The sequence below is a fragment of the Neomonachus schauinslandi genome, chromosome 14, assembly GCF_002201575.2.
Source record: "Neomonachus schauinslandi chromosome 14, ASM220157v2, whole genome shotgun sequence".
Classification (NCBI taxonomy): domain Eukaryota; kingdom Metazoa; phylum Chordata; class Mammalia; order Carnivora; family Phocidae; genus Neomonachus; species Neomonachus schauinslandi.
The window spans coordinates 40,114,162-40,128,246 of NC_058416.1; the positions used below are offsets into that span (position 1 = coordinate 40,114,162).

Here is a 14,085-nt window from a genome sequence, read left to right on the forward strand (position 1 = left end):
TCCAGGATTGCTGCCCTTCCAGGTTTCTAGCTTAATGAAGCCTCACAGGCAATTAAAAAAATATGTATTTATGCTTTATGTCTGTATGTGACTGCATGTGTTTGTGTGTACATACTAGGAATAAGTTTATAGCACTTAAAGACTGTGAAATACTATTGAAAAGCCTAAATAAAATTCTGAAATGGAAGAAGTAATTAGAGGTAATTGCCTGTTCCAGATATTAAGATGTATTATAAAGCTACAGAAATTGAAACTGTTTACAGTGATAAGAAAGAGTAACGGAGTAGAATGAGAATTTAAATATAACATATGATTAGGTGTCATTTAAAATTAGTAGGGAATGTTAGGTTATTCACTAAATGGTATTGTGACATCTAGCTGTTTGGGGTTGGATTCCTATCTTACTCGCTATGTGATGATAATAGCTTGATTCAGTTATAATATGAAAAAATGAAACATATATAGCAAAATATATAGGAAAGGATTTTTTTTTTTAAATCTAGGAATAACATCCTTTCTTAGTTTGACGCAATATCTTGAAGCCATAGAGGCAAAAGTTAGTATGCTTGACTACTAAAGAATAAACTCTTTCATGTCAAAACTGGGAAATACTACTTGCAAATGTATGACAAAGGCCTAATATTGATTAAGTGTACAAAGGGCTCTTACAAACCACATAATCACAAAAACCCATTCACAAAAGAGTATAAATGAGCAATTCACAGAAAAAATACAAAGACCCTTAAACATATGAAAAGATTACCAGCCTTACTATTAAATGTATGTTGAGGAGCAAAGTGTCTTTTTTTTTTTTTTTTTTTTAATTAAAGAGGTAAAAATTTTTTAAAATAATTTTTGGCTGAATAGAGTGGAAAACCTGCACTCTTATTCTCTGTTGATGAGATTATATGTTGGTACTACTTTTTTTTGTAGCAGTTTGGCTCTGTTGATTAGAATTTGAACTATATACATAGCTTTCATTAACTCAGTGGTTCTACTTCCAGAAGTGTGTCTAATAAAAATATATAATTACTCAAAAATGGTTTTATAAATATGTTTATCAAAGCACTTTTTTGTAGTAACAAAAGTAATAAAAGTATGAAGCAGTGTTAGTCAATTGGAGACTGTATTAATAAATTGTGGTATATTTATATAATAGAACACAATGTAGCTTTAAAAGAAATAAGAGATGTAGATGTCTTAGAAAGATGTCCATGATACTATATTAAGTCCAAAAATGAGATAAAGAATATTTTGTATAATACCATTTATGTATGAAAAAGTATGTGTATTTTTAGAAAACTGTATATATTTAACATAAAAGCACAGATATAGAGAGGAAGAAATGACAGATAACAACACCAGCCTGGTAACTGTAGTTACCTATGGCAAGTCGGATGAGGCATGGAATGGGGAAGAAAAATGTTCACTTTTTTTTTTTGAAACATTTATTTTTTAAGGAAAAAAAAAAAGTATTTTTTAAAGAAGAAAGCATTTTCCTAAAAATTAAAAATGCACTCCCTAGCTCCCCTAAGTAATTCTTATGTAAACCTTTGGATAAGAACTGTGTGTCAATTGTACATTCCTGATTTTCCCACTTACTAGCTTTTGGATCTTACTTGGACAGAAACATTTGATCATTAGTTTTTGTCACAAGGGGGTTGAAATAGGTAATAATATCTACCATTTACTGAATGCTTTCTAGATTGTTTCCTCAGATCTGTTTCCACTCTAATTTTGTAATTGCTGCAGAGATAGTTATAATAATCAATGATCTATGAGCACTTTTTTGATGTAACTATAATTTGTTGACATTATTGCATTTAAAGTAAATGTTTTCTGTTTTCAACTCTCCCTGGGGAAAATAATGGCAGCAGAACACATGGAAGGGCATGGTAAGTTCAGCTTGAGAATAGCTGAAAACGTAGAGAAAGTTTTGGTGAAAATGTTGTTGATACTTGATCAGCATCCTTCACTACTTTCTCTGTTATTTGTAAAGTGATGATGGCTCTTTCATTTGAAAGGTTATCGTTATGGATGAGGATGTAAATGTGGTATGTGGTTTTTGTAGATACTGATGTAGGAGTCCATTGAAGTGGAAACTAATTTGAGTTGTACCATTTACTAATAATGCTAATAGCCGGTGATAATCTTTGAAGGGGAAACCTTCTAAACTTTTTAATGAAAAGCAGTCATTTTGGTATTCTTGAATTAAGCAAAAATTGAGAATTGCTTTTAGATACAGTAAACTTAATAGAGGATAAAGCAGTAGATTAGATTATTTCATAATTACACACATTCTCTTTTATCTTTCCTTTTTTTCTTGGATAAATGGAAATATGCTATTGGATATCTCAGATCAATTTCCTGAAGAAATTAGATTAGTGTGAGTCTGTTGTTTTCTGTGCTCTCCTTTCTGGTTTATCTGTAATCGGTATACCTGTATTAAATTCTCAGGTTATATACTTTTTTTTTTTTTGCCATTTAAAAAGGGATTGTATTTCTTCAGAGATTTATTACATGCTGCATATCATAACCAGACATTGGGCTTTATGAAAAGCAAAAGAAAATATTTCATAGTAGGGAATTTTTTGAAGGATTTTGAGAAAAATTTGTGCTTATTCGAAGAAAGAATCGTCAAGATTGGATTGCCCCTGATCTCTGCCCTCAGATACTCTTACATTAAACAGTGAATATGCTATAGATTATTTTTAGAAAGTGAATTTTTTTTTGAAAGTAAATGTTGAACTGTTATCTTTTTACTTTTAATTTTGTGAAACTAACCTTATTTTCTTTTAAACATTCAATAGGATTCTGATCTTCGAAGTGCACTTCTTTTGGAACAGGCGGCACATTGCTTTATAAACATGAAGAGTCCCATGGTTAGAAAATACGCGTTTCACATGATATTGGCAGGCCATCGGTTTAGTAAAGCTGGGCAGGTGAGTGCATTTTCTTAAAAAAAAAAAAAAAAAAAAATTTTGTAATAATTTAATTTTTGTTATAATTTGTTATAATTCTGTTATTTTATAAATGTATGTCATTTGTATGGCATTTCTCCAGCCCCAGTTGCCCCTTTTAGTATTAGTTGGAGGGAGAATTGCTAGAGGCAGAGTGGTAGCAGAACTAAGTGGTGGTTTACTATAAATATAGATAAATGTGGTTTGAAGAATCATCTCTGTATTCCTGGGACTGTACAAGGAGCTTAGCATGTACCCATAAAACCATGGTCTTATTTCTTAAAGAGCTTTTCCTATGGTAGGGGAATATGAGGACTTAAAAAAATTTGGTTAATAATAAATTTTTATGAACATACTTATATTTTTCAGTCTGTGCTAACATGTCAGTGTTTTAAATTGTATGTTATTACAAAGGTGCAAAGAAACAAGTGTTCAAAAATTACTCTCAATTTCATGTAAAATTGCCATGGTTTTTTTTTTTTTTTTTAGTTTTTTTTTTTTAATTTATTTGAAAGAGGGGGACATAGTGAGAGAAGGAATACAAGCAGGGGGAGTGGGAGAGGGAGAAGCAGGCTTCCCGCAGAGCAGGGAGCCCGATGTAGGGCTCCATCCCAGGACCCTGGAATCATGACCTGAGCCGAAGGCAGATGCTTAATGACTGAGCCACCCTAGTGCCCCCAAAATGCCATGATTTTTAGAAGACAAGTATTTCAAGATTGGGTTCCTCCCTCTATTTTTGGAAACTGGCAAGTTAGAAAATAGGTGAACTTACTTTATATTAGATGCAAAACTGTAAAAATATTTATAAAATTATATATCTTTTTATAATAATTGATACACTCCATCAACTAGAATTTCTCAGGTTCTAAAGTGGAACATAATTTTAAACTATCATTTTTCACCTCCTTCCATAGTAAATGCAAATGCATCTGAAACATGTTATCCCATTGTTTATTGCCATTTAAAAGTGTTTTATTTAGGGGCGCCTGGGTGCCTCAGTCGTTAAGCGTCTGCCTTCGGCTCAGGTCATGGTCTCAGGGTCCTGGAATCGAGCCCTGCATCGGGCTCCCTGCTCCGCAGGAAGCCTGCTTCTCCCTCTCCCACTCCCCCTGCTTGTGTTCCCTCTCTCGCTGTGTCTCTCTCTGTCAAATAAATAAAATCTTTAAAAAAAACAAAAAAACAGGGACGCCTGGGTGGCTCAGTCGGTTGAGCGTCTTCTGCCTTCAGCTCAGGTCATGATCCCAGGGTCCTGGGATCGAGTCCTGCGTCGGGCTCCCTGCTCCGCCAGGAGCCTGCTTCTCCCTCTGCCTCTCCCTCTCTCTCTCTCTCTATCTCTCATGAATAAATAAATAAAATCTTAAAAAAAAAAAAAACAAAAAAACAAAAAACTGGCATTACCAAAGATTAAAATTAGTAAAAAATTTTAAGAAAGTGCTAGAGAAGGGTGTGTTTGTGTCCAGTATACCCCGGGACAGTGTTTCAATTTTTACTTTAAAAGACAGATTTTATTTTTTTTATTTATTTTTATTTTTTTAAAGATTTTATTTATTTATTTGAGAGAGAGAAAATGAGATAGAGAGAGCATGAGAGAGGGGAGGGTCGGGGAGAAGCAGACTCCCTGCTGAGCAGGGAGCCTGATGTGGGACTTGATCCCAGGACTCCAGGATCACGACCTGAGCTGAAGGCAGTCGCTCAACCAACTGAGCCACCCAGGCACCCTTAAAAGGCAGATTTTAAATCCTTGTTACCTTTTAAATCTCTTTAGATGCTTTTCCAAGAAATCCTAAAAAATGCACTTGAACTCAACATTTTGACATATTAAGTTGTTTCTTTGTATCTTAGTTTGTTTTTTTTTTTAAGATTTTATTTATTTATTTGACAGAGACGCAGCGAGAGAGGGAACACAAGCAGGAGGAGCGGGAGCGGGAGCGGGAGAGGGAGAAGCAGGCTTCCTGCAGAGCAGGGAGCCTGATGCGGGGCTGGATCCTGACGAGTGGAAGGCAGACGCTCAACGACTGAGCCACCCAGGCGCCCCTGTATCTTAGTTTTTAAGACTCAGTGTTTGTGTTCCTTTTTACTAAATGCAATATGGAGATTGGGAGTGTTTTTTCAAGAAACATCACTTAAAAATTATTTTGAAACAATCTCAAACTTATAAAGAACTTATAAGTACAGTTCAGAAACTTGACCTGAGTGATTTGATGGTTGTCTACCTGGTGCCTCATTACCCACAAATACTTTAGGACATATTCCCCGTTTCCTAGAAACAAGACTTTTTCTCCTGTATAACCATAATACAACAATCAAATCAAGAACTCAATACAGTACCGCTAGCTAATCCTCCGACCTTATGCAGGTTTTGACAGTTGTCCCATAAATGTCTTTTATAGCATAAGGATCCTGTTCAGAAGGATCCTTTGACTTTATGACCTTGATACTTTTGAAGATTACAGGCCAATTATTTTTATAGAGTGTCCCTCAATTTGTTTGGTGTGTGTTTGGTGTTTCCTCATGTTGAGATTCAAATTGGGTATCTTTGTAGGAATATCACAGAAGAGAGACTGAGTTCTTAAACTGCATGCTATTAAGTGGCAGATGATTTTGATTTGCTTTAATTATTTACCAAGAAAACATTTCTTTAAAAAACAAGCAGTCCTGGATATACATGGTACAAAGTTTGTAATCCACCCTCAAGAGGGGAGTAGGTACAAGAGTATACTCTGAAGTAGAAGGTTTAGTGGAGTGAAGCCTCTTCCTTGGTACCAAATCCCAGGTTTAAGATAGAGGTTGTCTGACTTGAGAGGGTAGCAGTGATAGGTAATTAATGCCAAACATATGCTCACAGGTGTGGCAGGATGCAGCAGTGGGCAAAAGAAAAGAATATACCATACTCTTTTTTTTAAAATTTTTTTATTTGTTATGTTAATCCCCATACATTACATCATTAGTTTTAGATGTAGTGTTCCATGATTCATTGTGCATAATACCCAGTGCTCCATGCAGAACGTGCCCTCCTCAATACCCATCACCAGGCTAACCCATCCTCCCACCCCCCTCCCAATATACCATACTCTTAACCAAACGAAACAGTGGTTTAGTTAGCCTTCAGCCCAGTGCAGTGGTATAGAGATGACGATAAGAAAATTAGTAAGATAGTTCCCAGTTATAAAATAACAACCTGACTAATTCACGACTCTGTATGCTCCTGCTCTGAAAACTCCCAGATGGTTTTTCATAAAGTCATGATTATTTTTGACTTCTTAGACTTCCTGCCCTTGGACAAAGCAGTCACTTGCCTGCTTTAGGACCTCTTGTTTTTTAGTAATAATTGCAAAGGGGTCTTCATAAATGTTAGTTTCATTTTCTCATCATTCTAGTCTCTGTTAGAAGAAACACCAGTTAACCACGTTCGTGAGTATGTGTGTGTGTGTTTATTTTTTCTAGTCCAAGAGAAATTTGGATTTTAATACCTTGTTTTGTTTATTTTCTTTCAGAAAAAGCATGCTTTACGCTGTTATTGTCAAGCCATGCAAGTTTACAAGGGAAAAGGCTGGTCTCTTGCAGAAGATCACATTAACTTTACTATTGGGCGCCAGTCGTATACCCTTAGGCAACTGGACAATGCTGTGTCTGCTTTTAGGCATATTTTAATCAATGAAAGTAAACAATCTGCTGCTCAACAAGGGGCCTTCCTCAGAGAGTATCTTTATGTTTACAAGGTGAATACTTATTTTCAGTAGTAGATATTAAAATTTAAGTCATTATTTTTAGTAAAAAAAAAAAACTCCTTTAGTAGTTGTTTAATAAAATGGTTTTCTTAAAATTTATGTAATTATCTGTCATAATAAAGTGTGGCAGTATGCCCTTTGGTCATAGATGTGAGTTGCATTGCCCTTCTACAGATCTTTAAAAGGGAATTTTAATATTCCAGTAAACATTTGATCTGTGCCTGTTCTTGGAACTTAAAAAAGAAAAGAGAAGACGAGATGCCACAAACTTTCTGGACTGCTTCTTCTTTATTATTATTTTTTTTGCATCATAACTGATTTTATAATATACTGGGTCCTCATACCATCCTTTGGAAAAAGTGCATAACTTTCTTTTACCTATGAAAGATGAAAAGGTATGTGTCTGTGGGAAGTAGACATATTATTATGGTCTAACCCAGAAAATAGGAAGGAAAAATACCTCACTGAGACAGGAGGTTAGAAAATATAAAACATTGTTTTACGGAAAAATTTATTTTTCAAATTTAAAAAATTTTTCCTCAAGACTTGTCAATAAATGAATATTTTATCTATCCTGCAGAAAATACCCTTTCATACTTTATAAATTTGAGATCATATGGGTTAGAATTTTGACAGATAGGATGCTGTAATGAGTCACAGAAAATAAAGTGCATAGCAAAATAATATTTGGAAATTTCCACATCCAAAGAGAGCTAATTAGCTGAGGAACTTTAGAAAGATTCTCTTGGCCAGGATAAATGTTATTTAAAATTTTAAGGCTGATAAATTAAGTAAAACTAGTAATTCTTTATCTTAATATTCTTGCTTAACATATTTTTAATACCTTGCATGTTAAAAAATGAGGCAAATATAAAGAAAGTAGAATTTTCTCAAAAAGTTCTTTTTCTTCTATATTTCTCCTAGAATGTAAGTCAGCTATCACCAGATGGTCCTTTACCACAGCTACCTTTACCGTATATTAACAGTTCAGCAACACGGGTTTTCTTTGGCCACGACAGACGACCGGCAGATGGTTCGTAAAATTTTATTTGGCCTTGTTACCTAGTGACTATTTTTTTAAGTGTTTTTTTTTTTTCTTTATTTAAGAAATGATGTTGTAATTGTTAAAGAATATTTGAAAATAAATAACTCTGTACCGAATCACTTAACCATCCTACCACTACTTCAGTGGTGTACCTTCCAGCTCTACAAGCTAAAAATAACAACAAAATAGCTATAATTATAATGGGTTTTTTCACATAGTGTAAAGAATGCTCATGTTATTACGTAGTCTTATTAAGCATTTTTAATGTCAGTAAGATACTCTATTCAGTACATATAAATAAAGTACTTTAATATTTGCTTGTTATATAGTTGGACTATTTCCTTCTTTCCTTACATAAAATTATGTTGTGATGGACATTTTTGTGGATAAAACTTTTCTTAAGTTTTTATTATGGAAATTTCAAATATTCTTAGAAGCAGAGAACAGTTGCCAATATTCTGCTGTTCTTGTAAAACTTTTTAAAATATAGGCTTATTTTCTTAGGATTGAGCCTTAGAATGGCAGTACTGGGCCAAGAGTATAAATATGTTAAAGTAAACTTTGTAATTCTAAGCATTCTTATATTTGAACTTATTAATATGTTTCTCCTTGAGATTTAATTTAGTATTTTATTTAAAAATATTTATCAATGGGTGCCTGGGTGGTGCAGTTGGTTAAGTGTCCAACTCTTGGTTTTGGCTTGAGTTGTGGTCTCAGTGTCCTGGGATCAGGCCCTGCATTGGGCTCCATGCTTAACGCGGAGTCGTCTTGAGACTCTCTCTGCCCTTCCTTGCTCCTCTCTCTCTCTCTTTCTCAAATAAATAAGTAAATCTTAAAAAAAAAAAATGTATATATATATATTTATCAAAATGATTATGGCAGCATTGGTTTTAATAGCAAAAAAAGTAAAATGATAGAGGAGATGATAAATTTTGGCATATTTATATAATGGATTCATGCTGTAGGACATGAGTGAAATTGTTCTACATGTTTCAATATGAATAATATACCATAATGTTCAGTGAAAAAAGTTACAGAATGATCAATCAAACGTAATTCCATTTATATAAATTTAAAGTATACAAACCAATTCATACAATGCATACATTGTTTATGTATACACTAATATGTGGTAAAGTAAAAAATACGGATGAGAACACTATATTTCAGCTTTGGAATAGCTCTGGGAATAAGTGCTAGTGGAGATGAAGGAGAGTAATAGGATTTGGGAGGGTTACAGAGAGGACAGTAATTATTTGTAACATTTATCTCATAAAGAATATTTTGGGTCTTATGACAAATGTTGACGTTTGTTAAATTTCAGTATATAAATATTGTTATTCTCCATGTGTTTCTGTATGTTTGAGGTATTTCATCTAAAATTGTTTGTGCAATATTAGGGAAAATATATTCTTTCAGAGTTAAGGAGAAAAGAACATCAATATTATAAGTCAAGTTCCAGTTAGACTAGGGTTATAAGAAGAGATTTTTCTCTCAGATAATTAAACAGGCAAGAGTGAGTATGTATATATATTTATTTGGCTACTTTGGATTTTTATTTAAAATGTGTTTCATTTGAGGGCAGGTGCTAATAAATGTGTGCTTAATTGTGACTTTTTTTTTTTTTTTTAGGTGAAAAGCAAGCAGCTACTCACGTAAGTCTTGATCAAGAATATGATTCTGAATCCTCTCAGCAGTGGCGAGAACTTGAAGAACAGGTTGTAGCTGTGGTTAACAGAGGAGTAATTCCATCCAGTTTCCACCCCACACAGTACTGTTTGAACAGTTATTCAGATAACTCAAGATTTCCACTGGCAGTTGTAGAAGGTGATGTACTTGAATTTTTATTCATGGTTTTTTGTTTGGTTTACTTACAGCAGATACAAGATCATTTTCTATGTGCCAAAAATCACTGGAAGCCGGGCATGAAAAAATAAATTAGGAAACATAACTTAGTGAGCTGCATCTATAAAACCAGGCATTGTGGGCTCTAATACTGGTATATATAGTATGCTATTGGAATATAGAAGAGAGAATGACATTTGTTAGTACAAAGAAATTGGGGGGAAATCTTTTAGAGGAAGTCTTTTTTTTAAGATTTTATTTATTTGAGAGAGAGTACAGAGTGACAGTGAGAGGGAGAAGCAGACTCCCCGCTAACCGGAGAGCCCAATGCGCAGCTCAATCCCAGGACCCTGAGATCATGACCCGAGCATAGGCAGCCGCTTAACTGACTGAGCCACCCAGGCGCCCCTAGAGGAAGTCATTTTAAAACTAAATCCTGAATAAATGGACATGTACAAGGTGGTAAAAGATAGTCTAGGCAGAAATGAAGAGCTGTGAAAGTAAGGTGTGTTTAGAAAATTGAAGAATAGGGTTTAGAGGTTTAGGTATAGGTTTAGAGAATCGAAGCATAGGTGGGGTTTATTAAAGTTATTAATTTAGGCCTTTCTTTTGTAGAACCAGTAACAGTGGAAGTGGCTTTTAGAAATCCTTTGAAGGTTCCACTTTTGTTGACTGATTTGTCATTGCTGTGGAAGTTTCAACCCAAAGATAGTAGTGGAAAGGATAATGAAGAAGTTAAAGAACTAGTAAGTTATTAAAAGGTATTTGTAATAAGCATGTTTCAGTAATAGCCTTAACAGATGCATAACATTTCAATTTTTTCTGTTCAGTGAGCTATACTTATTCTTTTTTATGCTTATTTGCCCTAGTTATAAAAAGTATGACATATGCTTATTGTTGAAAATGAGTATACAAAAAACATAAGGAATAAAAATAAAACTGTCTTCTCAGTATTTAGAAATAACCACTTTAACACTTTTCTATATCTTTCTAGTCATTTCCATTTGTATGTTTGCTCTCATATTTGGGATTCTATTATATTGTGTATGTTGGTTTTTTTTCATTCTGTGTTGATTCATATGCATATTTTGATATTAAAATGTCTCAATATTTCATTTCTTTATAATATTCCATCATGGATGACCTGTAAACACTTCTAATATCTCTCCACTGATAGTAGTTTTAGAAGTTTCCATTTGTTTACTATCATCATAATACAGTGGTGAAAATTTGGGTGTATAGTTTTTTATCCTGATAAATTCTGTAGTAAAGATTCCTGGGCATGAAGTTAAAACATTTTAGGGAATAAGTATTTTGGTACTCTATTAGTTTCCCAAAAGGTCATACCAACAAGCTTTTCACTAACAGCACGTGGGATTGCATATCATCTTTGCAGCATTAAGTATTCTTATTTATTAAAAAAAAAAATCTTACTGATTTGATAGGTAAGAAAAATGCTATTTTTATTATTTTCCATGTCATTAATTTCTGGTGAAGTTGAAGTTCTTGTATTTCCTTTTTTTGTGGATTGTCTTTATATATATGTATCTTTTTCTTTTCTTATTCAGATCTGTAGAAAGCTCTTTATCTAGGATAGTTATTTTTGAAGTGGGAATGACTTGAACAAATAATTTTTGTTACCAAGCTGATTGTAGCAGAAAGAACTGGGACAGTACATTTTTTACCCATTTATATGTTATTCACCAATATCTACTCTATAACTTTAGCTTTTTTATACCACCTAACTATATGTTTTAGAAATGTGGTAAATATTATTTTGGAACTGGGAAATATCCCAACATTTTGGCACTGATTTATGGAAGGAGAACTTGAAAGAAGATGTATGTCATACTAACTTTAGTATAAATTATTTTTCTTGAAGTGTTTTGATTTTTAAAGATTGCCTTATTTAAAGTCTTGTCAGTTAAGTCCATTAAAGACATTTTGTGATTATTTACACTCATTGTGAATAGTTTGAAAGATTGAGATTTTGTAGGCTCTATTCTGACTGGAATTTTAGCAACTTTATGAATTTTTCTAATGTTTTTTAGATGTCTGGAATACAAATTAGAAGCATATAAACTGTTTACTCTTGGGAAAGTTTTTTTTAAAGATCCATTAGCTTTTTAAAATATATTAGTCTGTTTAATATATTAGATTTTAAAGGAGGTTTATTAAAGTTGAGTGAAAATTTTCATTGTGTATAATTAAGTTACACTTTTTGCTGTAAATTTCAAACTCTTTGGATTTCTTCATAAGCTTCTGCTGATGGATTAAGATGCTGAAATGGAACTTAGGGAAATGTAATTTTTATTTATTGTGTGAAATAACTAACTTCATGGTAAAAGTAAAACAGTGTTTATGAGGACCAGCTTTACCCCAAGTGTAAGTCAGTTAACTCTGCTTTGTTACATGACCAGAGATTGTTACAGAAGTCCTTGATTTGGAGGCCACAGGCCTTTTTTTGCTCTCTCTTACTGCCCTTATTATCTACCAGTCTTTTATGCATCTTGCTTAGGTGCCATTACTTTGTGTAATTGGCCAATTTGGAAAGAGAGGCTAGTCAGAGTACAAAATGGGGGAAATTTGCTCTGATTGTAAGATTAAATGGCCATTTTGGCCATTGTTGAGCATTAGTAACTGAACTTTATCTCTTGAAGTTTTATCCTCTTGGCTGCAACTTAGAGTAGGTCACTTACCCCCCCCCACTTGAATTGGACTGAATGAAATGAAAAAATGTATATATCATGCATTCTGCTACTTGCGTGGCTTTACTCCAGGTGTGAAAGTAAAACACTTTGCATCTTGCTTAGCACATAGTAAGAACCTAGTAAATACTAACTATAATTATTGTTATTGTTCTTAAGTACTGATGTATAGGAATGTTAATATACTGATACTTTATTCATTAGAATGTATGTTTTACAAAATAACTTATTTTTCAGGTAACAGGTGAACCTGAAATGATTGGAACTGAAGTTATTTCAGAATTTTTAATTAATAGTGAAGAATCTAAAGTGGTAACTATTTTATTATTTTTTTGTCTTAAGCCTTTCAAAAAGTAAGATGCAAACAAATTTTAAAAATCAATTTATTCAGTTTGTTTTATATTCTAGTTTTCTTAAAAGGTAAAATTTGGAAGATTGGGAAACAGGAATTGCACAAGAGGAAATTGGTGGGAAGAGTAGATTTGCAGTGGTCTTTGGTTTGTTAATTCCAAAGAAGCCTGGTGAAAAGTGTTTGCTTTTTTGAAGGCGGTCGGTGTGATAATTTCATATAATATTTGCTTGACCAGAATATTTTGGTTTTTGTTGACTTGGAAGTGTTAATGAAGATCCAGTCCTATTTACAGATTTTCTTTTGAAGAAAATGCTTTCCCATATAAGAAATTAATTGATTATTCAAAAGTTTAGGTCATGAGTTTATATTTTTGCATTTAGGTATTGTGCTATTTAAGATATTATGAAAACAGATAATAAGAGTGACTTAAATGTCTCCACAGGCAAGACTAAAGCTCTTTCCCCATCACATAGGGGAGCTGCATATTCTGGGAGTTGTTTATAATCTTGGCACTATTCAGGGCTGCGTGACAGTAGATGGCATTGATGCTCTTCCTAGATGTCACACAGGTAAAACTATAGCATTGCTAAACAGATAGAAAACTAATAATTAAATCTCCATAGAATAAATGAATGAAAATGAGGTGTTTTTAAAATAGGTTTAATGTGCCTTAACAAAGGCATTTAGTCAGATTATTTGGGTTATTTTGAACTCTGCCATTGCTTCAAAAATAAACTTTATTCCCTTCTAATGTATTTTGTGTCTGCAAAATAAGTAAATCCTAATGAGAAATTAATCAGCATACAGTAGATGTGGTTAAACATAAAAATAAAGTACTCTTAATTCTTTGATTAACCATGCTACTCAATAATTATTTAGGATTTTTCTAGAAATAATCTGAAAGTTACAGTATTCAAGCTAAATTGATGTCATTTAACATATCAAATTACTTTAGGGCATTGACTGTTTTTTGTTTCAGGAAAACATTCCTTGAGTATGTCAGTCCGAGGGAGACAGGATTTAGAAATTCAAGGTCCTCGACTTAACAATACAAAAGAAGAGAAAACATCTATTAAATATGGTCCTGATCGACGTTTAGATCCCATTATCACGGAGGAAATGCCACTATTGGAGGTATTTCACTTTTTAAAATTTCATGGATTAGTAAATTGTCTATAAGGTCAGATAATATTTTCAATAAAGTAATCTTAGACTTTGAAGTTACTGATATTACATTGAACCATACTTTTTATTATTAAGCTAGGTTTAATAGATCTAATTCACAAAGATAAATCATAGCCAGGTTATAAATTATAAACCTCAAAATATTAATGGAAATTGAGAAAATACATTTAAAGGACACTTTGTTTAATAAAATCAATGACTTTGTTTATTAAAATCAATGGCTTTTTTTTGATAAGGTACAAAAATAATACGGGAATTAATG

At 33.0% G+C, this 14,085-nt stretch overlaps 1 protein-coding gene across 2 annotated transcripts in view; it reads left to right on the forward strand.

The window, feature by feature from the left end:
* Positions 1–14,085, forward strand: part of TRAPPC8 (trafficking protein particle complex subunit 8) — an 82,322-nt gene that overhangs the window by 37,934 nt on the left and 30,303 nt on the right. For both annotated transcript variants that reach the window (XM_044920855.1, XM_021686086.1), the window contains exons 12-19: positions 2,811–2,942; positions 6,455–6,679; positions 7,613–7,721; positions 9,366–9,560; positions 10,194–10,324; positions 12,524–12,598; positions 13,081–13,207; positions 13,618–13,772. In XM_044920855.1, the coding sequence (XP_044776790.1) occupies positions 2,811–2,942; positions 6,455–6,679; positions 7,613–7,721; positions 9,366–9,560; positions 10,194–10,324; positions 12,524–12,598; positions 13,081–13,207; positions 13,618–13,772 (1,149 nt within the window). The remainder of the gene's footprint in view (positions 1–2,810; positions 2,943–6,454; positions 6,680–7,612; positions 7,722–9,365; positions 9,561–10,193; positions 10,325–12,523; positions 12,599–13,080; positions 13,208–13,617; positions 13,773–14,085) is intronic.